This window comes from Emiliania huxleyi (genome assembly GCF_000372725.1).
Source record: "Emiliania huxleyi CCMP1516 unplaced genomic scaffold EMIHUscaffold_506, whole genome shotgun sequence".
Taxonomy (NCBI): domain Eukaryota; phylum Haptophyta; order Isochrysidales; family Noelaerhabdaceae; genus Emiliania; species Emiliania huxleyi.
Genome location: NW_005198198.1, coordinates 10,788 through 35,893, shown reverse-complemented (window position 1 = coordinate 35,893; position 25,106 = coordinate 10,788). Strand labels below are relative to the sequence as shown.

The 25,106-nt window shown below is 64.6% G+C and overlaps 5 protein-coding genes across 5 annotated transcripts; 2 read left to right on the top strand and 3 right to left on the bottom strand.

Moving 5' to 3' along the window:
• Positions 1–428: 428 nt before the first annotated feature.
• Positions 429–7,407, bottom strand: EMIHUDRAFT_119618 (hypothetical protein; the record flags this gene model as incomplete). The annotated part of the gene is made up of 19 exons (XM_005766589.1): positions 429–553; positions 718–913; positions 1,348–1,418; positions 1,501–1,593; positions 2,733–2,904; positions 2,989–3,204; positions 3,507–3,662; positions 3,929–3,946; positions 4,015–4,080; positions 4,147–4,742; positions 4,871–5,058; positions 5,153–5,266; positions 5,340–5,512; positions 5,710–5,742; positions 5,808–5,903; positions 6,109–6,189; positions 6,305–6,364; positions 6,507–6,760; positions 6,831–7,407. 19 exons carry the CDS (start codon positions 7,405–7,407, stop codon positions 429–431), a joined length of 3,285 nt encoding a protein of 1,094 aa, XP_005766646.1.
• Positions 7,408–9,362: 1,955 nt separating this feature from the next.
• EMIHUDRAFT_246369 (Hypothetical protein) lies at positions 9,363–10,345 on the top strand (the record flags this gene model as incomplete). The annotated part of the gene is made up of 2 exons (XM_005766588.1): positions 9,363–9,676; positions 10,072–10,345. 2 exons carry the CDS (start codon positions 9,363–9,365, stop codon positions 10,343–10,345), a joined length of 588 nt encoding a protein of 195 aa, XP_005766645.1.
• A 1,080-nt stretch (positions 10,346–11,425) lies between these two features.
• Positions 11,426–13,977, top strand: EMIHUDRAFT_445733 (hypothetical protein). Its single transcript, XM_005766587.1, has 10 exons — positions 11,426–12,015; positions 12,083–12,243; positions 12,321–12,518; positions 12,590–12,614; positions 12,714–12,845; positions 12,912–12,985; positions 13,055–13,117; positions 13,195–13,329; positions 13,404–13,511; positions 13,581–13,977. Exons 1-10 carry the CDS (start codon positions 11,538–11,540, stop codon positions 13,848–13,850), a joined length of 1,644 nt encoding a protein of 547 aa, XP_005766644.1. The 5' UTR covers positions 11,426–11,537; the 3' UTR covers positions 13,851–13,977.
• A 1,704-nt stretch (positions 13,978–15,681) lies between these two features.
• Positions 15,682–16,639, bottom strand: EMIHUDRAFT_459436 (hypothetical protein; the record flags this gene model as incomplete). Its single annotated transcript, XM_005766586.1, has 2 exons — positions 15,682–15,810; positions 16,128–16,639. Coding segments are annotated over 2 exons (639 nt in total), but the record flags the coding sequence as incomplete, so codon positions are not given.
• A 1,236-nt stretch (positions 16,640–17,875) lies between these two features.
• On the bottom strand, positions 17,876–19,633 carry EMIHUDRAFT_119615 (hypothetical protein; the record flags this gene model as incomplete). Its single annotated transcript, XM_005766585.1, has 1 exon — positions 17,876–19,633. The coding sequence occupies one exon, from the start codon at positions 19,631–19,633 to the stop codon at positions 17,876–17,878; it is 1,758 nt and encodes a 585-aa protein (XP_005766642.1).
• Between the last annotated feature and the right edge of the window lie 5,473 nt (positions 19,634–25,106).

Genomic DNA, 25,106 nt, shown 5'->3' with positions numbered 1-25,106 from the left:
GCACCGCGCCACCTGCTGTGCGTTACCGTCCACTCGGCGGGGTCGCAGCTGCCTCTGGAAGGCACCCAGATGTACCTTTGTCGCGCAAATGGTCAAATCAAGGTTTTGTAACGCGAGCTGTGCCACAGTGAAATGGAACTAGCCCCACCAAGTGTCGCCGTTCTCGGGGCATGCTATCCTGTGTAAGCAGGGCAGGTGGGGGCGGGGGGCAGTCCCCCTGGTCTGATACTGGGCTGTGGGTGTCTCTAGCGTCGGAGGCAAAGGGAGAAGATAAGACTTATTAATTTTTTGTAGACTGGAACATACGGCTCTTTACGTATTACGACTCCCGGCTCACAATTCGAGATCACAAGGATACGCAAACCAGCTTTTGAGTTTGTTACATGCACATGGACATGGACATGGGACATGGCATGTGAAAACACCATCTACGCGGACATGCGATATCGAGACATCATCCTACGAGTCCGACCGATCGGTGTGCCAATAACGTTGAAGAAAGAGGCCTTGTCGACCCCCATCGCCGACGTGAAGTCGCACTCGTTGATGTCGGCTGCGTGGAGGCGTCAGTCAAGATGGTCTGGCAGACTGAGGCCCCGTCGAGCAGCGCCCTGGTGAAGTCGGCGATGTTCATCTTGCTGTTTTCAAAGGAGGCCCCGGTCGCCTTGGCCCCTTCGAGCTGCAGCCTGCAGCATGGCGTTGGTGAAGCGCGCGTACCCGAGGTCGGCGCCCTGCAGGCGGCACGCGGCCCGTTCATGTTGACGCCGTCGAAGTTGACGCCGACCAGGAAGGCGTCCGTCAGCCACGAGTCGACGAAGGCCATCCCCCGGGTCTGCACCCCCTGCCAGTACGACCCACTCAAGTTGACGTCCTCCACGCGGACGTCGCGCAGGTCCGTCTCGATGAAGGAGGCCTGCGTGCCGCACAGACGGAGGGGCGGGAGTCGGGGGCGGCGTGCGCGGGGCCGCGCGGTCGCGTGTGGCGGTGGTTTGGGGGCCGCGAGGGCAGGGCGGCGGTGGAGCGTGCTGCATCAACGAGTCGATGTGCGATGATGTGGAGGTGTGAATGGGAGGTGTGAATAGAGTGCCTGCTGCATGGACGAGTCGGTGATGGAGGTGCCCTCCAGGTTCGCGCGGTCGAAGCTGACGCCCTTCGCTTTGGTGATCAGCGTGAGCCCTGCTCACAGGCGATACGGTGTGAACAGCGCCTCTTCACGGCAAGCGGGCGCGCCTCGGCTCTTCTGCGCCCGCGAGCCGCATGTCCGCGCTCTCGAAAGAGGTGCCTGCGAAGAGGTGCTGTGCTGGTGGAGGGCGCCGGCGCACGGATAAGCGCCGCTGAGAGAGGAACGGGCGACGGGCCTGAGAGCGTCGAGTAGATGAAATTCGCACGCCGCAGGTCTGCCCGCTCAAAGACGGCGCCTAGAGAGGGGTCGCCGGAACGGGCGTCGCTCATCTCTCGCTCTCATCGCCCCACAGCGCTGCCCGCGAGTGGCGGGGGCACCGGTGAGGTCTGCCCCCTGCAGGTCAGCCTTGACCATCTTTGCGCCCCGGAACGAGGCGGCGTTCGCCTGCGTCGGCAAACCAGTCTCGTGCTCTGTGGCGAGCAGACAGCAGAGCCGTCTCGGGTGTGGCATGTGGTCAAGGAGTCGAGCAGGGCCTGCGCCCCGAGAAAGCTGGCCGTCTCCAAGTCGGCGCGCAGCTCTACATCCGCGATCCGCCGCGTGACGAACTGCCTGCTTTGTAGAGCGATGTAGAGCGCGATTTTGCTGTAGAGTTTGTTGTAGAGGCTCTACAGCCAAACCGCCGGGAAGGCAGTGACTCAAAGAGGTCGAGCCGCGTCAATGGGGTGTCTCCGAGCTTACTGGAGCTCTGGTGGACAGCCCTGACTATCCCTGACACACAGAGAGTCACTCCGACGGCACACAACACCCTATAACTCTGGCGTCATGACCAGCCTGCCATGTGTCGCCGGTGCCGCATTCGTCGCTGTGCTTCTTTAGCAGGCGGTGGACTGTCGGCTGCGAGGACGGTCGCATTTGCGCGAGGCGAGGCGAGCATTGCTGCGCGTTGCATGCGCCATGCCTCGCGCCAGCGCGTGCGGGAGCTCCTGGCTGAGCGTTGAGTCCAGGCGAGTTGCGCTGGCCACTATCGCTACGCCGAGCTGAGCTGACGCGCCGAGGCGCCGGCCAGTCGCAGCCGTGAGGCATGCCACAGCAGCAGAGGCACCTGCCACCCATTGGGCGGGCAGGCAGAAGGCCAGGGCAGCACTGGCAAAAGTGCAACGCGCCTCATGTCGGAGAGCGACCGTGCCTCGTTCGCCGCTCATGGTAGAGTTTGTTGTAGAGCTCTAAAGATTTCACGTTGTGTAGAGCGCCTCTACATCGCTCTACAACAGGCCTCTACAGGTCGTACAGCGCTCTACAGCTCTATAGCGCTCAGCCATCTCTATACAGCTCTACAGGTACAGCGCGCTCTACACTCTACAACCACACATCCTCCACACCCTCCCCCTGAGGATTTCTTCTGCGAAGAAACGTTCAAAACACTCGGTGTCGAAACACCGCTCTCCGACGCGCTCGACAATAGTCTTGCATTTTTTAACTTACAGCTCTGTTCTCTCTCTCTACCCGCCCGGCAACGCCGAGGCGACCCCCGTCTCCATGACGAGCGCCGTCGCGTTCCGCACGCGTTCCGCGCCTCCGCTCCCCGCGCCGACCCGGCGAGCGCACTCACCTCGCAGCTGACCGCGCGCCGCCTCGAGCGTCGCCGGCAGCGCAGCCATCTCGTTGGTAAAGTTGGCCGGGCGGCTCGCGAGACGGCTGCCCAGCCCTGCGAGCCAAGTGGTGTGGCTGTAGTCCTGCGGCTGCGTCTGGGGGTACGTGCCGTCGAGCAACGACTTGGCCGCCTGCGCTCGTCTCACCAGCACGAGGGCGCCCGCAGAGGCGGCGGCGGCCGGGTCGTCGCGCGGGCTCAGGAGCGGCGCGAGCACCGTCGCCGCGAGTCGCGCCGCCCGCTCGTCGTCGAACCGCAGCGTCAGCTCCGCCGACGTGCCGGCGGGCAAGTCGAACAGCCAGACAACCACGCAGAGCAACTCGGCGTCGAAGTACCAGAGCGGAGAGGAGCGCTCGCCCGCACGGCGCCGCCGCTCCACCGTCGGAGGGTCGGCGAACACCACCGCAGTCTCCGCCGCGCCGCCGCGGGGCTGCTGCGCACGCACCGAGGCGTGGGTGGGCGGGGGCACGCCGTGCAACAGGAGCCGCCACGAGCGCCGCCCTATTACTTAGTCATTGGCCATCAACAGTCAACAGCAGGAGGAGGCCGCCACGGGCGCCGCCCGCCTCCGTCCCCAGTCGGGCGAGGCAAGCCAGGCTCTGTCCGCTCCTCCGGCGCGTCGCTCGCAAAGAGGCAGCCTCGCGACGCGCCGATCACGACGCGCAAGCCTGCCCCCCCGCCGCCCCCCCCGCCGCCCGCCTCATCCCCGCTCGCGTGGGCCCACTCCCACTCGACCCGCGTCCAGCTCGAGTGCTCGCCGCCCTTCTGCTCAGCCGCGTACCGGCCGCTCCAGCCGTCGTCCTCATACAAGTCTCCAGACCCGCCGCCGTACAAGTCTCCCGACCCGCCGCCGGCCGACGGAGCGGGCGGCGGCGGCAGCCAGATGGCCACCTGCGGGCAGCGCGGCACGTGCTGCGCGCGGCCTAGCCAGCCCCTCGTGCCCGCGCCGCAGTGCTCCCACTCGCTCTCGACGGGCGGCTGGCCGAATACGACAGCGCCGCCCTTTGCGAGGATGGGGATCTCGTCTAGCGCCTGGAAGGTTCAGAGAAGGTTCAGGGAAGATTCCCGCCCTTTGCGAGGATGGGGATCTCGTCTAGCGCCGCCGCCAGCGAGAGCGCGCGCGGCCCCTCGACGCGCAGCATCGAGTGCGTCAGCACCCACAGCCCCGGAGGCACCTGCAGGCGGGTACCGAGGAGGCTTGAAGGGAGGGCCCCGAGGGCGCCCCCGCAGCCCCAGGGCGCACCCACAGCCGCGCGCCCCGAGCGAGCGGCGCGTCCGCGCTCGAGCGGTGCGTCACCGGCGCGACTACCTACAGGACCGCTCCGAGAGGGCTCCAAGACAGCCTGCTGCTCGAGCGGCGCGTCAGGTGCGCGACGGCCAGCGACTGTCCCGCGCCGAAGAGGTACTCGCCTCCGAAGTCGTACGCGGGCTGCAGGCCAGGCCACTCGTGGTAGAGGGGCCGGACAGGCGATGGCCCGCCGTCGTACGCTGCGCGGGCGGCGGTGTACAGGTGCGGGACCAGCTCCGCCCGGAGCCGCAGCGCGCTCCGCATCGCGACAAAAGCCGCCTCGTCGAAGAGCCAGAAGCGCCTCTCGTGCAGAGGGTCGCGGAAGCCGTGCGCACGGAAGACTGGCGAGAGGCTGCCCAGCTGCACCCATCGCACGTACAGCTCCGGCTCGACCCGATCGAAGAAGCCGCCGATGTCGTGGGACCAGTAGCCGAAGGCGACGTTGGCGGCGCTCGCCGTGAAGCCGGGCTGGAAAGCGAGGCTCTGCCACGTCGACTTCGTGTCGCCGCTGAAGCCGATCGGGTAGCGCTGGTTGCCGAGCCCGCCCCAGCGGTGCATGATGAGGCGTCGCCGCTGGGCAGAGGCCGGTGTCGCGCGCCCGTCGGGCTGGGTGGAGTAGACGTAGTTGAGCCAGAAGGTTGGGTTTACCTCTGGCGTCTCGGAGCCGCCGAAGAAGTGCTCTCCTTTGTGGGGGGCGTGGGTGGAGAGGCGGGGTCAGGCGGCGAAGCAGCGGTGAAGGGCCGTGGCTTGGAGCTCGCCTTGCTGCCAGTACAGCAACCGTCTCTCCCCGTCTCTCCCCACCTCTCCCCACCTCTCCCCACCTCTCCCCACCTCTCCGCATCTCTCCCCACCTCTCCCCGTGCCTCGCCTTGCTGCCAGTCGAGCCACCAAAAGTCGACGCCGAGCCGCTCGAGCGGGGCGAGCACGTGGGTGTGGAAGTGGGAGGAGTAGGTTCGGTTCAGCGGGTCGAAGGCAGCGTACTCGGCGTCGGGCGGCAGCCTACAGGACGGTTCCGAGAAGGTTCCGAGGTGGTTGCGTGCGGAGAGACGGAGCGCGGCGCCGGTGCCCCATCGCGGCTCGGAAAGCCTCCCACCGGTCGGCATCCTCCTCCGCCTTGACCAGCCCGCTCTGAAAGTGGAGGTTCAGGCCATTGTGCACGCCGGCCGCCTTGCACCAGCCGAGAAAGGCGGGCGGGTCCGGGAAGTACCTACCCGCAGGCCCGAGCCGGGGCTCAGCGTCGGGTCGCTGCAGCGCGGCGAGTCGAGCGGCTCGGACAAGACTTCTTGTCGAACGAGAAGCCCGACCAGCACGGCCAGTTGTGCGACGCGTCCATCGACTTCTCGCTCTCGTTGCCGTACGTGCGCCGGTAGCAGGTGTGGTGCCAGTCCATGTCGGTGACGAGCACGTCCGCAGGCACGCCCCGCGCCTCGAACTCGCGGAGGAGCCCCGCCGCCTGGGAGAGGAGTCGGAGACGGCTCAGAGAGAAGGGCCCCGCCTCCCCACACCTCCCCACACCTCCCCACACCGCCCCACACTCCCCACATCTCCCTCTCGCGGGCGGCTGCCCCCCTCGCGCCTCCCAGTCCGCCCACGGCCACCACCGCGAGAACCAGACGCCGAACGCGTAGCGCGGGGGGATTGGCTGCGGACCTGCGGCACGTGCCACGGGGACGGGTCCTGGTCCTGCCTCGGAGGGCGAGAGGAAGGGAGGGCGAGAGGAAGGAGGGCGAGGAAGGAGGGCGTCGCACGCCGCTCAAGGCCGCAAAGTCGCGCAGCGCAGACGCGTAGTCCAGGCCCGCCGCGAACAAGTACCAGTCGAGACGGAGCAGGGCCTCGCCCGACGCCTGCCCACCGCGAGGCCTCGTGAGAGGCGCTGGCCACAGAGGCGGGGACAGGGCCTCGCACGAACGCCTCGGAGGCAACGGCGGCCGCCCTCGCCTCGGCGCGGCCGCACGCCGCCCTGCACGCGCCCTGCATGAAGGCGCGGTTCGCCTCGCGACGTGTCATGGACGTGTCATGGACGTGTCATGGACGTGTCATGGACATGACCTGCATGAAGGCGCGGCTCGCCTCGCACTCTCCCCCGCGAGCCCACTGCTCGCAGCGAGGGTCGCCGTCGGCTGCGCGCGCCTGCGGGGGCGTGTCGTGGGCACGTCGGGGACGCGTCGTCATCTCGTCTCGGGTCGCCGTCGGCTGCGTTCGCCGCTCGCTCGGCCTCGAGCCGCTCGGGCTCCCGCGCCGCAACCCAGTCCCACTGCGCCGCCGCGCCGTCGAAGCGGGCGCTGAGCGAGTCGTCGAGCAGCGCCTGAGGGACATGTCCAGGAAAGGTCGAGGAAAGTCTAGGAAGGGTGAGCGAGTCGTCGAGCAGCGCCTGAGGGACACGAGGGACGGGTGGCGACGAGGGACGGGTCGCGACGTGTCGTGATGGGTCTCGAGCGGCTAGACACCCAGCCGCTGCGAGAGATCACGCCCATGGCGCAGTGCGCGTCGTTCTCTCGGCCGGAGCGCTGGTCGACCGGCAGCCGATCGCAGCGGAGCTCGGTCGCGCCGTCCACGTTGTCCAGCGTGCGGACGGTGCCTGGCAGCTGATCCGGGTTCGGCAGGCCCGGATGCCACTCCGAGCTCCGATCGCCGTCGAGAGCCAGCCGCACCCGCAGCGTGGCGGAGGACAGCCGAGGCGCCGGCCAGTCCGCGACCAGACCTTTGGGAAGGTTCCAGGAAGGGTCAGGGAAGGCTCCGTCAAGCCAGCCAGCCAGTGCGCAGCGCCGGACCGGCAGCCCCACGAGTGATCTGCGCCGCCGTCGCGTTGGCCGGAGCCGAGAGCTCCAGTCGCAGCTGCGCCGTGGTCAGCACGAGGCAGCGGTGGGCCGAGAGGAGCTGGCAGTCGCTGCTGAGCGTTGCCTTGTGCGATGGCACGGGCAGGTAGCGATTCACAATCGCAAAGCTGCTGCGTTCGTCGAAGCGCTCCCGCGGGTTGCGCCGCTGCTCGATGCGGAGCGTGCGAGCTGTGAGGACGGTCAAGCGAACCGTCTCGCCCACTCTGATCACGGACGATGCGTTTGCGATTGGGTTGAAGGGCGGAGCTGCCCGCTGGCGAATGGTGCCGGCCGCATGAGGGTCGCACGCTGCAATGCTGGTATGAGGCGGAGACGTGGCGGCGGCGTGCCGACGGATATCGCGCGCTGAGACAATGCCGTCCAGGTCCACGTCCAGATCGCCGACGGGAGAGAGGGACGTGAGGTATGTGGCGTTGAGCAGGAGCAGCAGCGCCGCCGTGCCAATAAGAACCGCAAAAATTTGTTGCAGCGAAAGGCGGCTATTGCTGGCGGAGCCTGGCGGCGCTCGCATCGTTGCTGGCGTCCCTGCGGCGCGGCAGACTACCCGCGATTGCGGCGTATTTTTCTTTTTTACGTCATCTGCGTCCACCCTTACGCGTTGGTGTCCAGTCCGAGCCTGACTGTTGTTCATCTTTCTACATACATACGGACGCTCCTTGACAATGGCGACGCGTTGCAGCGGCACGAGGGCCCAACTTGAGAATCGTGCTTTTTGGGTTGGGTTGGGTTGTTGGCTTGGGTTGGGTTGTTCCGCGTGAGGTTGGGTCGTCGGCGCGAAGGGTGAGGTCTCGACCGCCGCCGCTCACGCCAGCGGACGGCCACTGCCGGTGTTTTTGGCTTCGCCACCGTCCAAGGCGTGCGCCATGCGCTCGCCGGCATCGAGCGAGCAACGTGATCGACCGAGCGGCTTGCTGTGTGGTCGCCTTCTTGTGGCTCTCGTCGAGAGCGTTTTGCGTCCCGGCGGGTGGGAGAATGTGTGTCGTCTGAAGTGTCACTGTGTGCGTCACATCGATGTGGATAACAAGCACGGTCGATCCGTCAAAGCGATACACTCGTTCCTATCACGCTGGAAGGCTTGCACGGAGCTCTGTGCCGGCACACAGAAGAGCCGTGCGGCAAGAGAAGAGCTCGATGGGGAGCGAGAACCGTCAGATTTTCAGGTGTAACCTGAAGTCCGTCGCGACGCACTCAATCCCTCCCGAGCGAAAGCCTGTGGCTCTCTCGAACTCGTCGATATATTGCGAATAAACTGCTCTTCCCGCATAGCTTGCAGAGTCAGAGGCGCAGAAAGGCTACGAGTGTTCGACGAGTCTTGCGAGCTGCGCGGTCAAACCTGGGGGGGACTGACCGCATCAAGGCGGACTTCCGAAACCTGGGTGAGCACCTCTGGCAGTTCTCGCTCCCCATCGAGCTCTTCTCTTGCCGCACGGCTCTTCTGTGTGCCGGCACAGAGCTCCGTGCAAGCCTTCCAGCGTGATAGGAACGAGTGTATCGCTTTGACGGATCGACCGTGCTTGTTATCCACATCGATGTGACGCACACAGTGACACTTCAGACGACACACATTCTCCCACCCGCCGGGACGCAAAACGCTCTCGACGAGAGCCACAAGAAGGCGACCACACAGCAAGCCGCTCGGTCGATCACGTTGCTCGCTCGATGCCGGCGAGCGCATGGCGCACGCCTTGGACGGTGGCGAAGCCAAAAACACCGGCAGTGGCCGTCCGCTGGCGTGAGCGGCGGCGGTCGAGACCTCACCCTTCGCGCCGACGACCCAACCTCACGCGGAACAACCCAACCCAAGCCAACAACCCAACCCAACACGAAACAACCCAACTCAAAGCACGATTCTCAAGTTGGGCCCTCGGCACGTTCATCGACGCTGGTGCCAACAGTGGCGACTCTTTGCATATGTGGTACACAGCCGAGTCGTGCGCTACCACGCCGCATGCGCTGCGCCGCAAACCGTGCGCCTGGCAGTGGCTTGGCTTGCACAAGCTTTTCCGGCAAACAAAAAGGAAAACAGAGGGGCCCCAGCACTTTGCGTTTCCGGAAGTTTCCAGGGAAAACAGAGGGTGTTTGGTGCTCCATTCTGGAAACTCGCGAGTTTCCCTGAGTCTGAGAGCTGGTCTGGGGCAAAATCTGAGGCAAAATTGAGGAAATCGGCACGATACCCAGGCGGTCGCAGGGTATTTTCCAGGTATACCCGGGGTTTTCCAGGTATACCCGCAAAATACCCGGTATTTTGCCGATTTGGCTGATTTTGGGCCCAAACCAGCCTCAGACTCGGCTCAGAGCCCGGAAAATTTGATGGTTTCCCCGGGAAAATAGAGAGGAAAAGAGAGGGTGCTGTAGAGAAAAAAGGAAGGAAAAGAGACGGGGTGCGAGAGGAAAAGCTTGTTCAGCCTAAGCAGTGGCCATGGTGGCTGCCTCTGAGCGTGCGGCTGTCGTACTGTGCTCTCGCGTATGAACCCAACCCGCAGCTTGCAGAGAATCCTGCACACTGCTGCTGCCTTGCCGCGGCACAAGCTGGGCGTGCACATTGAGGTTTTCAACGGCACTGCCTTCGCCGAGCTTGACGGCACCGCGATGTTCGGCCTCGACAGCACGACCAGGAACGCTAAGGGGTCGTCCCTCATGCTCCACAAGCGCACCAAGACTCGCGAGGGGTTGGGGCGGCGCGGGCCAGCGGTGGGCGAAAACAGAGTGCGCGTGCGGACGGTGAACGCACTCAGCGTGATCCGTCACGCGCCGCCTGGGGCAGTGCTCGATCTTTACCGGTACGTACTTTTAGCTTACTGGGAGAAAAGAGAGAGGGGGGTTGTGTTCTCTAGGCCCCTAAGGGCCCTACGCGCGGCGTGAGAGTCTCTCTCTCTACCGGTATGGGAGTTTTTGGCTAATCAAACCCAAGGCCTGCACTAATCAAAAAGTGTTAAATAAATTTTGTGGCAAAATCGGCAAAATCGGCAAAATACCGGGTATTTTGCGGGTATACCTGGAAAACCCCGGGTATACCCGGGTAATACCCGCACTTTTGCATGGTTTCGCCCCCGGGACAACACCGACAGCCGCTACAACTAATGAAAACCCCGCATACCACTTTCGCGTACCACTATACCATACCACTCCAAAACTAATCAAAATATCGCCAAATACCGGTCTCATACCGGTAAAGATCGAGCACTGGCCCCCCTGGGCCGGTCGCGCTCAAAATTGACGTTGAGGGGTATGAGGGGCGGCTCATGCGCAACCTCCTCCTCTCGGGCGTGCTGTGTCAGCGCGTGCAGAATCTGTTCGTGGAGTGGCATCCGATGGCAAGCCAGGTTGACAAGCGCGATCTGCACCACCCGGATGAAGACATCGAGATGCCCCCCCAAACGATGGCAGTGTACAAGCGGATGCTGAGCACCTTCAATCCAAAGGCGAAAGCACTAGGCTCTAGGGCGTAACTGGCAACCGCTTGCCGACAGCTCGCTCGTGTAATTTGACACTGTTGAATTGGAGTTGATCGGACAGACCTCGGCGTGCAACATTCACACAGCATGTGGTGCCGTACACAAGATCATGCCAAGCTTAATACATGCACATGCATGTGCACATGATCATGTGCGTTCCCAGAAAGAACGAAAGAAAAGCGGCATGGCATGGGAGGGATGGGAGGACGGCACGCCGCCACCACACAGGGATTTCAAGCAGAGGAGTGTGGTGGTGCTAGCTAGCCGTTCCGGATGGTGTTGGGCCATTGAAAAAAAAGAAAGAAAGAAAACATACAGCCCAACGGAGGGATGGGAGGGCGGCATAATAAATAAATAAATAAACAAAGTGTAGTGGAAAATCCAAAATCCAAATCGCAAACATAGAAATCCAAACACACACAGCCACGTGGCATAGGAGAGCAGGAGGTGAAAGGAGGTCAGCACAACTTCCAAGGACGCACGAGCGAGAAGCACAGCAGAGCAGACAGATGACGATCACCACCCAGCGCACGACCGCCAACTCTCCGGCGCAGGCCGCAAGAACCGAGTCCGGGGGCCGACGGTCGCGGCGCGCCGGCGCGGCGCAGTGGACGCAGCCCGGTTCGCAGCTTCGCGAGCTACGGGGGTGGCCACGGCACGGCCCGGTGGCCGCCCCCGCAATGAGGCCAAGCGGTGGGCACGCCAAACGAGGGGTGGGAGAAGGACAGGGTCCCCACCTGCACGAGCAGGATCTTGTAAGGACGATCAGGGACACCGGGGACGCGACATTTTTAAAGCCGGTGATAGTACTAGCACGCGCCAGTTCGCACCTGTGTCGAGCCTGTGTGCTGTGAGGGAGGCGTTGGAGCACTTGGAGCACTTGGAGTGCAATCAGTAACCTCACGCCCAGGACCGGGGAGCTGAGAAGCGCACCCAGCACTTGGAGCACTTGGAGTGCGGTTAGTAGCCTCACATCCAGGACCGGGGAGCTCAGAAGCGCACCCAGTTGCCAGTTTTTAAATTCTTTTTCTGCGCAGAGCTCGGTTGTCTTCGCTCGGCTTCAGCGCGGCCTGGCGCCAGCCTGGCGCCTCCTCGCCTAAGTCGTCAGACTCGCTCGCCTGGCGCCTCCTCGCCTAAGTCGCCAGACTCGCTCGGAGGGCGTGTCGACGACGCGGCACTCGTCGCGATGCTGCTGCTGCTGCCAATCGCCGTCAACGCCCTGCTCGCTCTGGCGCCGCTGCAAGCCAGGCCGCTTCTCGCATGCCGAGCTGACCATGCTGGTCGCCGGAACCCGGTCCGGTGGCATGCCGGTCGCATGACGGCAATGGACCCGGAAGCAGAGGCGTTGCCTGACGCGCCAATACCCGGCTTGACGACTGTGAGCGCCAACGAGCACGGCCCGTCCGGCGCTGTTCCTGCGGCGGATGAGTGTCCGCCGGAAGATGTGACCGCCCTGGAGCTGCTTCGCTTCACGCTGCCCGTCCTCACCGCTGCTCTCTCGGCCGAGATCATGTCGGTCGTCGACACTGCCGTTGTTGGTACGCTCGGACCGCAGCAGCTCGCTGCTCTCGGCCCGGCGACGATGCTCTCCGACTCTACGGTCTACCTCTTCTTCTGGCTAAACGTGGCGTGCACCAACCTGTTCGCCACGCACTTTGCTCGCGGCGCGCAGAACGACGCCTTCGCCTGCCGAAGGCGGTCCGAGAAGGGTTCTGTGGAGTGTTCCTGTAGGCGAGCACCGGGACGCCTTCGCCGTGCTGAGCGACGCACTGTACGTGAGCCTGGCCTGCGCCGCGCTGCTTGTCGTGGGGCTGTCGTGGGGAGGCGGCGCGGCGCTCGCTCGGATCTGTGCGATGGCGCCCGGCGCTCTGCCTGGCGCGAAGCAGTATTTGGCGCGATCCGCATCCTCGGCGTGCTTGCCCTGCTGACAGAGGAGGGTTCCGAGAAGCTTCGTGGACTCTTCCTGCAGGCGATCCGCATCCTCGGCGTGCCTGCCCTGATGACGGCGACGGTGCTGCAGGGGGCGTGCACCGGCATGAAGGACGCCACGACTCCCTTCATCGCAATCGTGCTGGGCGGGCTGCTCAACCTCGCCCTCGACCTCTGGCTCGTCCTCGGCTGCGGGATGGGCATCGCAGGCGCCGCCTCCGCGACCGTCGTCTCGCAGGCCACGCAACGCTGCTGCTGCTGCTCGAATGGCGAAGGCTGCTCACTCCTGCTGCCTGCCCTGCCGCGCAGGTGGTCCAAGTGCTCGTCCTCGCAGGTGGCCCTGCCTCGCAGCACACACACACACACACACACGCGCGCGCGCACACACACTGACGCTTCACACCGCTCACCCACACACCGCTCGTCCTCGCAGTCATCGTCAAGCGCAAGCGCAGCCGCCTCGTGCCTGGCGTCACCGCGCCGACCCTGCTGCAGCGGCCTCCGTCCCCCGCCCGCCTCGTCGACTTCCTCTCGTTTGCCGGCCCGATCTTCTGCGTGCTCATCGGCTGCCCCTCGTGCTGCCCCTCGGTGCCGCTGGACTGTCTCTGAGCCGTCTCTGCGCCGCACCTAGGCAAGATTTCGTGCTACAACTCGATGACGCTCGCCGCGACGGCGGGTGGAGTTGTGGCGCTGGCGGGCCACCAGGCCAGCGGCAGAACCGTCTTCTGCCTCGGAGCGGCAGGCTGAGTCTCGCGACACGGAGGTTGCCATCAGGTGGTTGCGACCGTTTTCTTTCTGGGCTGCAAATTCGGCGACGCGATCTCGCAGACAGCGCAGGCGTGCTTGCCGCGCTCTTTGGAGGCGTCTCCGGCGTCTCCGGACCGTCTCTCTGACAGATCTTCCTCTTGCGCCAGGCGTACTTGCCTGCGTGCTTGCCTGCGGCGGCGAGGATGCGGCCGGGCGGGGCGCCGGAGAAGGGTGCGGTGGAGCTGAGCCGCAAGCTGTTGTTGGTGAGCATGCTGCTCGGCGGCGCTGTGTCGCTCGCAGCGGTTGGGGGGACTGCGCTCGGTTGCTGAACCCCTCCCTCTGCCATTTGGCCGGAAGCTGTCTTGGCCTTTCCTAGGTTGGGGTCGTGCTCGGCTGCTCCGGCGTCTTCACTCAGGACGCGGCGGTGGCGGCGGCGATGGCGACGGTGGCCCCGCTGCTTGGCGTCGCTCTCTCGATCCACCCGGCCGCCGCCAGGCTCGAGGCCCGGCTCTGCTCGACGAAGCGTCTACGAACTTTCTACGAGCCTCCGTAGGCGACCATGTGCCTCGAGGGCCTTCTGCTCGGCGGCCGCCAGCTCGGCTTCCTCGCGGGCGCGTACGCCGCCAACGTGCTCGTTTTCCTCTCGTCGCTGCACGCCATCGCGAGGCGCGCACTCGGCCTTCGGTATGTGTGGGCGGCGCTCGCCGCTTTCCAGCTGGTGCGCGTCTGCGAGTTCGCGACGCGCGTGCGCGCCGTCGGGCTGTTGGACTCGCTCCTTCCAGCTTGGCTGCGGCGGCGCGCAGCGTCGCCAGCGACCGAGTGATGCACAGGCCGCGCCGATGCGGATCCGTACGTCAGTACGCCCGGGTACATTCATGTATCATAATGAGGGTCACGGTTGTTGCACCATGCACGGTGGGTAAGGTAAGGTAAGGTAAGGTAAACGTCTCCACACACACAAAGTGGTGGGGCAAGGGGGGGCGACCCTCGCATCTCCACGCCCGGACACGGGCAGGAGCCCCACGGCATTCAAAGTGCAAGCACCGGCCCGGTGCCGTGGGTGAGCAACCTGCACCCCACTCCCTCCCTCCCAGACACAGGACCCACACACAACCCCCACAGCGTGGACGACTACGTGTTCAGAAACACTAAGCAGCGAGGCGAGGGTGAAGGGGTAAGGGGCTGTGTGGGGCAGAATCTACATCTGACTACTCCATCTAGCCTGGGGGGTCGGAGGAGGGGGGGGGCAGAAAGGGTAAGATATGGTTGAAGCCAGCTAGCGGTCGGACGCCCTCCCTGTCGTCGGAATACTCCTCGGAGCCGGTGTCCTCGTCGTCGTCCTCGCCCGACGCGGAGATCGGGCGAGAGGTCTGCATCGGCTCGCCGGCTGTGAACCTGAACACGGCGTCGGCCGGCGCCGAGGCGCCGGCGGCCGTCATCAGGTGCATGACGAATCTGTCGCGGCATGCCGCATCTATCTCTCCATACTCGGCCAGCTCGGTTGCGAGCCAGTCGGTGGGTTGCGTGTGTGGCGCCTTTCATGGGCGTTTGCACTCTTGCACATTGCAGTTTCCCAGCTCATAAGCTCTCATAAGGCATAATTACAGCGCTCGAGTCAGTACTGTACGTATTAGCTCTATTACTCTGGCTTACTCTCTCTCGCTCTCTGTGAGTGTGACCGCGCAGCCATGAGCCATCTCCAAAGTCTCACGCCGCACTCGGACGCGGCCCCCCCATGCACGCGCCGCTCATTCCTCGTGCTGCGGCACTGGGTCGGCGATCGGAGCCGCTGCTGCGACCTGCACCTCTCCGCCCCGGCTGTAGCGTACCCCCCTCGCCTCCTCGCACGCACTCTCCGCCAGCGTCTGCGCCACGCACTGAGCCACCTCCGAGCAGGCGCGTCCGAGCCGCAGGTGGTTGGGCTTGCGCTGGAAGGGGCTCGAGCACTCGACGGCGGCAGCCTCGATGCCGAGCAGGGCCCACGAGGTGAGGAGCAGGCCTAGGGGACGCGTCCGGGACATTTCACGCCACCAGCAGGGCAGCAACAGGCTAGATCTCGGCTAGACCTCGGCTAGACCTCGGCTAGACCTCGGCTAGACCTCGGCTAGATCTCGGCTAGATCTCGCCCGGCAGCACGACGGGGCCGAAGCGGGAGAGCATGCTCACGTACCTGCGGTGACGTGTCGTGGACGTGTCGTGGACGTGACGCGGCCGATCTTGGCTGCTCTCGGCTACTCCCGGCTGCTCTTGGCTGCTCTCGGCTACTCCCGGCTGCTCTCGGCTGCTCTCGGCTGCTCTCGGCTGCTCTCGGTTAGCTCTCGCTGCTCTCGCGCGCCAGAGCCCGAGATAGAGGACGAGGGTGGTGCGGAGGTGCGCCACGTACGCAAAAGGAAGAGGCGTGTTGCCGATACGCTCCATGGCGCCCCACGCGCCCGTTAAGTCGTCGACCACCTTGTGACGTGCATCTCATGGTTATGATTGTGATCGTGATGACGATGTTAGGTCGTGCACCACCTTGTTGATCGAGCGCAGCGCCTGGGCGCGCTCGATCGGGTCTGTCTCTGACGCGGCGTTTGCGGCGAAGCAGACCCTCCGCAGTCTGTTGAGGACGAGGATCGGGCCTAAGGGACGCGTGCGCGGGACGCGTCGTGGACGTGCCCCAAGCAGCAGCCGCGAGGAGCAGGCCCCGCCGCTCGCCTCGCTTGCTGTCGAGCAGCTCCGACGCCTCCTCCTCAGTCAGGACCGGGCAGAGCTGCTGCAGCCGGTAGCCCCTCGCAACGCTCCTGCTCGCGTCGAGGGCGCGCAGGTCGTTCTTCACCTGTTGGAGATGTGTTCTTTGGAGATGTGACGCGGCGGGTCGCCCCTGCTCGAGCATGCCAGAGGGGTGGAGGCGGAGGGACGCCCGTGTGACCTCGGCTGATCTCGGCTGACCTCGGCTGATCTCGGCTGATCTCGGGTGATCTCGGCTGACCTCGGGTGATCTCGGCTGATCTCGGCTGATCTCGGCTGATCTCGGCTGATCTCGGCTGATCTCGCCGCGATCGGCAGGACGGACAGCCAGCGGCTGAACTGGTCCCGCAGTTCAGGCGTCGACGCGTACGTGAGGGCGCTGGTAGACGCGGCGCTGCGGCACTTCTCGATGATCGCGCCCAGGGCAGCGCGGGCGTCCCAGAAGCGGGCGGCCGCGCGGCCAATACGAAAGACGAGGAGGAAGGAGACGGGCGTGAGCAGCGAGCCGCTCAGCGCCGTGTACGGCCCGATGAGCTCGGAGAGGCCTGCCACTTCCGGCCGACGAAGCAGCCACGTCAGGCTGAGGCCCCAGGCAGCAAGGCCGCACAGTGTCGGCAGGATCAGGCCAAAGGCCCTGGAGAAGTGCGCTGGGCTCAGGCTCTCGACGATGATGTCCCAAAAGTTGAACGGGTCGTACGCGATGCGTCTGGCGTCGCAGGAGGCCAGAGCTTCCAGCCGGTCGGGAGCGGTCAAATCGCTGATCAGACGCTGAGTCAGATCGGAAGGAGCTGCGACAGCCGCCAGCGATGGAGCGCGTGCAGCCGCTCGCACGAATGGGGGTGCGTGGAGTGCCATCGCGGCGTGGGCGAGCAGCAGCGCCATATGTACGTACCTCCGTTTCGGCCTGCCTGGCTGCGGCGGCCGTCACTCCCTATTTTGTGCGGGGGAGCCTGGGTGGAGCCGCCTCCTTCAGAAGACTCTGCAAAGGGCCCCTCCAGTCTTCGCACCTGCTCGAACCATAAGACTTGAACCATAAGACTTGCACGAGGTGGCCGTGCACGTGCAGTTGTATTGAGTAATGCGCTCTTCTTGCCCACAAGCGCTAGCCTTCTCCCTCGGTCCCTGTATCGGCGCCGCCGATGCGACGCCGATACTGACGAAACCTATCCCCGGTGGTGGGCGCTGAGCCTCCCCACCACACTGGAACACCACGGGGAACACCGGATGGCACACGACACACCCGGGGCGGGACAAGACTAGTCGTCTAGCTTGGACAAGACTCATCAATCGATGGAACAATCGAATGTAAATTCAGTCGCCGGCGTGGGCGGGCGGGGCGACTGAGAGGGAGTTGTTTTGTTTAAATTCTTTCTTCCGCCGCTCTGGTCCTGAGTTCATCATCTGCACTGCCGTCAATCATAAATGCGAGTGTAGCGCTATTCCTAACGATAGGTCGCTGGCCTGTGAGGAGAGCGTCGGACTCCATAGACACCTCAGAGACCCCATACATGCTCTCGTCCGTCGATCTCGTCCGTGCCTTGTGCGGCCGGCGAGTTTGCTAGAGGCGGAGCAGTGCAGCAGTCTACTCTAGCCTCACATGTGCCCTGTCGCCTTTGTTTGTCTTGTTTCTGCTGTTGTTTTTGTGCCCTTGGCGCCTTAGGCGCTGGGGGGGGCGACAGGGGGGGGCGTGGCCCCGAGAAGCGTAGTGCCGTACGGTACGCTCACTCGGGGCGTGTGGCAGCCCAGCTCTGGCTGACGTGTGACGAGTGTCCCTTGTGTGTGTGTGTGTGTGTGTGTGTGTGTGTGTGTGTGTGTGTGTGTGTGTGTGTGTGTGTGTGTGGCTCTCTGTGTGTCGCTCCAGCGTGCCGTCATCATCTTCTGTCTCGCGTCCAACCCAAACCGCGTTGGTGTCCAGTCCGACTCCGAGCCTGCACGCTGTGCAGCCCTGGGCGTGGCTGTCTGTTCCGGTGTTGTGTTCGTGCATACGTGTATTCCATATAGTACGGCTCAAAACGAAGGCGCGTGTGCCACACAGAGACCCCCGCCCCCCTTTCCCCCCCCCCCCCCCCGCTCGAGCCCCCGCGCAAACAGATCGCGCACACGACGGAAGCTGTGCATTCATAGACAGCCCGTCTGTGCCGGCGCACCGCCAAGCAGCCACACTGATGCACGCCCGCATGCTGCGGGTGCGCCTGCACACACGCTGGCCAGCATCCGGCAGCCATTCTGCTGCACGCCCGCATGCTGCCGGTGAGCCTGCAGCGCCGCCAAAACCACCTCGATGCCGCCCGCCGCAGCTGCGCGCTGCATACGTGCGAACGCTGCAGCGTCGGTGCCGGCACACACGTGATCCAGCACACAGCAGCCAAACTCTTGCATTTTCCCCATCTGCGGGTGGGCCTGCATCGCTGCCACAACCGCCTCGATCACGCCCGCGTCTGTTGCACGCTGGCAACGCGCGAACGCTGCAGCGTCGCTGCCGGCGCACACGTTGGCCATCGCGCAGAAGCCATTCCGTTGCACGTTCGCATCCTGCGGGTGAGCCTGCAGCGCCGCCACAATCACCTCGATGCCGCCCGCGCCTGCTGCGCGCTGGATGCGTGCGAGCGCTGCAGCGTCGTTGCCGGCGCACACGTTGGCCATCGCCAAGCAGCCAATTTCCTGCACGTCCGCCACGTGCGGGTGAGCCAGCATCGCCGCCACAACCACCTCGATGCCGCCTGCGTCTGCTGCGCGCTGGATGCGTGCAAGCCCTGCGGCGTCGGTGCCGAAGCACACGCGGTCCACCGCCAAGCAGCCCATTTGCTGCACGTCTGCCACCTGCGGGTACGCCTGCATCGTCGCCACGATCGCCTCGATCGCGCCCGCGTCCGCCGCGGGTTGCTTGTTCTGCGCCTCTTTGCACAGATCAATCAACCGCAAGCAAGCCGCAAAAAAGACCGACTCGTGCGCCCGCAGCGCCGCCACCACCGCCGCCACGCCCATCGCCCCCACCTCCGCGTCGCTCGGTGGCGCAGCGGCGGGGACATGAGCAGCAGAGTGGCTGGAGCCGCCGCTGCTGGAGCCGCCGCCGCCGCCGCCGCCGCCGCCGCTCGGCGCAGCGTGGCGCTGCTGCTTGGGTGCCGGGCCAGCGCTCGCACTCCCCTCCGCCGAGTTCTTGCGCACGGCCGCCACCACCTCGGCCCCCATCTCCATCTCGACCTCGATCACGTACGCCGGGTACATCTGGCGTGACTCGTACACAACGTGCACGATGGACGCGTCGCACCCGTTCTCGCCTCCGCCGGAGACGAAGGGGCGGTGCGGCCCGCCGCGCACGCTGTCGTAGAGGAGTCGGGGAGGGCCTTCGACGCGCACGTCCGGCATGCGCATCGCCCTCGTCTCCGCGCTAATCTGCTGCCCCATCTCTTGCTGCGAGCCGAGGGCGGCCTTCACGATGAGCAGCTGCACGCGGCGCCCGCCCGAGCCGGAGATGCGGTGCGCGTACCGGCCGCCGATCGGGTAGGACGGGTCCTCCGCCAGGTAGATGCCCTGGCCGTAAAAACCGCCGTTCGAGAAGCGCGGGTCGAGCCCGTTCTGATGCGCGAGCACATCCTCCGCCGCCCGCTCCGCCGTGCCGTGGAAGAGGAGCATCTCGTTGACGTCGCCGCCGGCGCAGGTGTGGACGAGCGATTCGTCGCGGTAGTGGGCGTACTCGCACCACAGCTTCTTGTTCTGCACGCGCTGCACGCGGCTCAGCCTTGCGCTCGGGCAGCTCCGCGCCAGCAGCGTCTTGATGAGGAGCGCCTCGTTGCTCTGCATCGAGAGCGCGACGAGCTTCGACTCGGTCGGGCCGCCGTCGCCGCCGCCGGCACCCCACTCGTCGGGGAACGTCATAATTTTTTGCGTGAGACGAAGGGTGACTGGGCGGGGCGGCTTCGAGGCGCCGATAAATTCTTTTCTTTTTTTGAGAGCGCCCTCGTTGTTAATAATACAAACCCAATGGTCCCTTGCGAGCGGTCCTTCGTCGCAGTCGCACACACGCACACGCCACACCGCACCGCGCGCCCGCCCACTGCCCCGCCCAGGCGGGAAAGAGATGAGGAGATGGGACAGCAAAGGAGGAGCCACGAACACGTATGGGAGGGTTCAGTTGTGCGCCACGCTGCCCGGTTTCTCACTTTCCGGGACAGCCCCGCCCTTGTGAGGCAGGAAAGTGACGGCTATCCCGTACGCCCTGCAGCTGCTACTCCAACGCCGACCGCCCATTCCCCCCTCCTCTTCCCCCCCTCGAATTCTTCGGCCCCGACAAGCCGTCCGACGTTGGGCCTCCGCCCCGCACGCCCCCGCCCCTCTCTGCCCCGCGCACACACCCAGGCCCGACACGCACATACAAGACAAACCCGGCGTCCTGCTCTCAAAAGAAAAGAAAAAATGGGAAGGAGGAGACCAGCGGGGGAGACTCCCCACCTATGCAACACCCCAGAAAGGGGCTGCCATCGCCGAAGCTGTGCCTAAGCATAACTCCCAAACCCGCAGCGGCCCGGGGGGCCTTGGGGGCTGCCTGCCGGACCGCCGTTGCACGGGGCTAAGCGCCAGAAGATGGATGGGCTGTCGTCCGTGCCTCCCCTCTTTACGTCAGAGTGGGACCTACGCCGCGCCGGGTAAGGGGCGCGCCCGGTCCTCGACGGAGCCGCGCGCCCCAAACGACCCAGGCGGCGAGTAGTCGTCGTTGAACCTCCGGCGTGTAGTTGCCCGTGGGTAGCGCCCGCCCTCCCTCGCCCGTCCCTACTCGTATTGCTCCCGGGGCGCCCGCGGCATCTCGCCGCCCATCTTCGGCCACGCGTTGAAGTCGAAGATGGCAGCGTTGCGCCTTGCGATGATGGTCGAGTGTACTTGCAGGAAGCGCTGGCGCTCGCCGCTGATCCGCCATCGTTCGCTGTCGGAGGATGCCTTAGCAGTCTTGGTGGCGAAGTTGGTGTTGAACCACGTCGCCGCCTCGTGCCCGATGCCGCCGCGCGTGGAGACGGCCCCATCGCATCCGGGTGCGTCATCAGAAGGTTTTCGACGAGGCCAAGCCGTGGATGGTCAACGTCGCGGTCCACGACGACCACCGATGACGACGGACGCGCTTATGAATTGCCTGGAGCTCGGGGAAAATGAGATGTTTGGTTAAAAAATCGCCCCGGCCCCCGGCGATGTACTGGGCTGGGTTTTTAGGCATTGTGGGGTTGGCACTCCCATCGACCCTCATGACCTCCTGCGGTCTCTGAGATGGACACCAGTGGGTGTGGGACCACAGCCAGGATACACTCGAAGGCTGGGTAAGCAGTAGAGGTCGATACTCGACGCGTCCCACATGGTCTGTGTCGCTGTCGGCACGCTGTCGACAGGACGTCGAGCGACACCGGTGGCAGTGCCACCCAGGAGTGGTCGGGCGCTCTCCCGTCATGAGAGAGCCACCATGTGATCCGTATGATGATTCCTGACAACCGCCTCAGTCAACTTTCGTCACAGGTCCCGCTCTGAGAGGAGCTGCGGGTCAGTTCGACAGCTGGAGCTGTGTCGCCGGCGTGCGGCGGCCTGCCTCCGGAGGTGCCTCTGAGGTGGACATTTTTTGGTCACCGTGAGAGAACGCGTTCGAATTTTCACTCGGGAACTTCAACTCTGCACGCGCACCGGCCAGGGCTACAATAGTGCCAGTGAGGCGGAGGCGCGAGTCGGAAGGCCGCGACCGTCAAGTGGTCCCGTCATTTTCCTACAATCGCTGTGAACCCAGCCACGTAACATGTATGGCTGGCTTGTCTTTTGTAACACGCCTGTGAAACCTGAATTCTTTTCCTTCTTCAAACAGGGCGCGGCTCGGGTCAGGTAGGCCGGGTCGACGTCGACCCCGGGGTCGTGCACCCGACGAGAGGCCGTTCTCGCGGAGGATCAGCTGTAACTGCTCCTCGCGCAACGCGCGGGCCCCCGCGCGCGAGGAACTCGCGCCCTGAGTGGCGTGATCTGCCTCCGCCACAGCCGGCACCCGGGCCAGCACCAGCAGATTCAGGGCGTCCTGGACCTTGGCGAGCTACGTCGGCTGAATAATCTGCTCGGCGTCCTCGCCGCTGTCGGAAACATGCAGAAGCATGAAGAAGCATCGTGTCAATACCACGACGCAGTACCACCCGTTCTGGTTCTGGTATCGCAGAGTCAGGAGATTTCCGTACACACAGGTGTCTTCCGTGCTCCGTCGCGCGGCGCACGCTCAGTTCGGGAGGGTGCGTTTGCGAGAGAGACCACCACCACCATGGCGGGGGAGGCCAGCATTTCAGGCGGCAATCGGCTCCAAGTGCTCGACCGGGACGCTGGTGTCGCGGCCGTCGAGGGCCATGTGGTAGTCGATATCGTCCGTCATTTCGTCCGAGCTTAGCATCTCCTTGGTGACGAGGTGGCGCTCGGTGAACCCCGGCGGCTTGGCGGCCGCCCACTTGTTCTGGCGGCCGGGCCCTTCGTCAGGCGACCCCTCATTCCACACGATGAACCACGCGGGCATGCCGTGGACGTAGGTGGCCCATGCTGAGAAGGGCTCGCCGTAGGAGTTGACCGACTTCTCCGGATTGCGCCAGATCTCGTAACGCGGCGCCGTGGAGCCGCCGGCGGTCTTGTCGTCCTTGTCTGCCGCGAGGGCGCCGAAATCGGGAACCGCCAACGAGGCGCCGCCGGAAGCGGCCTCGGCCGGCTCCGGCGGCGGCGCCGCAGATGTCGAGGCTGTGGGTTTCGCGCGCCTTATCGCCTCCTGCTTCTCCTCGATGTCGGCCAGCCGCCCGCATGCGCGCCGAAACCTCCGCCTGGTGGAGCCGCCTCCTTCGGGGGCATTGTTTCTTTTTTCTTACAGCCAAAAAAGAAATTATGCGATGGTTGTCTCCTTAAAAAATCCCTATGTGGTGGCGGCGTGCCGTCCTCCCATCCCTCTCCTTGGCAGTAGCACGTTGCTCACTAGTGGGGGCTGGTCCAGGCTGGTCCTTGCGTCCAGGCTCTCTCGCGCTACTCCCTACTCTGCTATCGGCTATCAGACCCGCGCAGAACGTGGCGCGCGGGGCCCTGGGCAGTCATCGATTCGCCCCGGCTTCCTTCCACATATGCCCCCCCCCTCCCCGTCTCTCCCAGTCACTCCACTCCCGCGGTCCCGCACGGCGGCTGTACGCCGGTGGAGGAGAGGGCGCGCTGTGATCACGAGCCAACAAACAGGCTGCCATCCTTCTTCCGGCCGGAGGTCTGCGGCGGTCGCCTGTGCGGAGAGGGCCACTCGTCACAGTGTGATGGGTGCAGCAGAATGCGTGCGTGGGCATTCATGCAGTGCCACTGCAGGTGCCGGGTTGCAAAGAGGGATCTGTCCTCCGCATCTAGGGTGCACACGCCACTCAGAGCCGTGGTCCACTCCTGCCTCGCTCAGCACTGGAGGGTTCCACGAAAGGATCTTGATTCCCTTTTGCGGCAACGTTTTCTCGAGCGCTTCTGTCGGCTGAGCGGTGAGCGACCGAGTGGCCATTGCCTCCATTTCCTGGATCTGCTCCTCCATGGCCTTGTTCTCGTCCTTCAGGCTCTCCAGGTAGGCGCTCGCGCCAACGCCGACTTCCGCCATGCGGATCCGACAGCGCTGGAGGGAGAAGAGAGGCGGTTACGCCCTCGCGTGCGTCCCTTTTGGGTCCCTGGCGGGCTGGCGGGCTTGAGTTGTCATGGCCACCTCCAGGGTTTGGGCTGAGAACGCGCCTCCTCCGCCGCCCCGCCCGCCCACTGCTGCGGGTTACAGCCAGCGCAGCAACTTAAGCACGGCTGACTTTGAGAGGATGGCGAAACCGGGCTCTGCGTTTCACTTCACGCTCAACGCGGGCGCCCCATTCCTGCGCGCAGGCGGCCGCGGAGCGAGGGCAGAGCACGTAGACCAGGTTAGGTTGCTGATGAGCGAGGCCTTGACCGATGCACCGCGCGAGGCAAAGAGGCGTGCGAGGGACGGAGCCGGCGTCGCGGCCTCTCTTGCACCTCCGGCAACAATCGTGCCTCGCAGCCCACCCTCTTTTCCGCGGTCACGCAACCCGCTCCAGGGCGAGTCGTCTGAAGCGCACCGCTCTGGCCGTCGGCGATTCGAGCAAGCTTCTGTGGCAAGCCAGGATTGCATAGAGCCGTCACGCAAAACCATGCCACGAAAGGCCAAGCCAGCTCTCGACATGGCTACCGTCGTCGGCTCACTTCTCGTGGAGCCATCGGCGGCGCGACACGCATCGATACCACGCAACGACCACCGAGTCTGTCTGCGCAGGCCGCCACCGCGAGTATATTGAGAGGCAACTCCCGCCTCTCCTGCTGTGTGTGTTCAAGTGGGAAGTGAACCTCCACTCCAGTCTCTCCACAGGCAAGGTAAGGTAAGGTAAGGTAAACTTCTCCACACACACGAGGTGGTCGGGCAAGGGGGGGCAACCCTCGCGTCTCCACGTCTGACGACAGGAGCCCCACGGCATTCAAAGTGCAAGGCCCAGTGCGCGTGTGTGTGAGGTGTGTGTTTCTCTGGTAGGACGGGAAAACGAGATGATAACTAGGGAGTAGAAGAAAGCAAAGAGGAGCCCTGCGCACGCACGACTCCGCAGGAGAAGCCCCTCCCCAGACAAAACACAAGGGAGAGGTGGGTGGGTCACAGAAAACTGCGGCCGCCAGCGACTGAGCGTCTCGCTGGCGGACGGGAGAGGAACACAAGGGACGTCCGGACGTCCATCCACTGGGATGAGAGTACTGGAGACCTGAGGTCGAATCTGCCGATTCCACAGCCGCCCACAGGAGCGCCGCCTCAACACGGGGTCTCGGCTCTATCGAGCCATGCTAGCTCCAGCCGCAGCCCCACCCGGCCGCCCGAGGGTGTTCCCGCAGCGCGCAGGCAGAGAAGACCAATCCTGGGGGGAGTAACCGTGTGTGTGTGCGTGTGTGTGGTGTACGTGTGTGTGTGTGTGTGTGTGTGTGTGTGTGTGTGTGTGTGTGTGCGTGTGTGTGGTGTACGTGTGAGAGAGATGTGTGTGTGTGTGTGTGTGTGTGTGTGTGTGTGTGTGTGTGTGTGTGTGTGTGTGTGTGTGCGTGTGTGTGTGTGTGTGTGTGTGTGTGTGTGCGTGTGTGGTGTACGTGTGAGAGAGATGTGTGTGTGTGTGTGTGTGTGTGTGTGTGTGTGTGTGTGCGTGTGTGTGTGTGTGTGTGTGTGTGTGCGTGTGTGTGGTGTACGTGTGAGAGAGATGTGTGTGTGTGTGTGTGTGTGTGTGTGTGTGTGTGTGTGTCTGTGTGTGTGTGTGCGTGCGTGTGTGTGTGGTGTACGGGTGTGTGTGTGTGTGTGTGTGTGTGTGTGTGT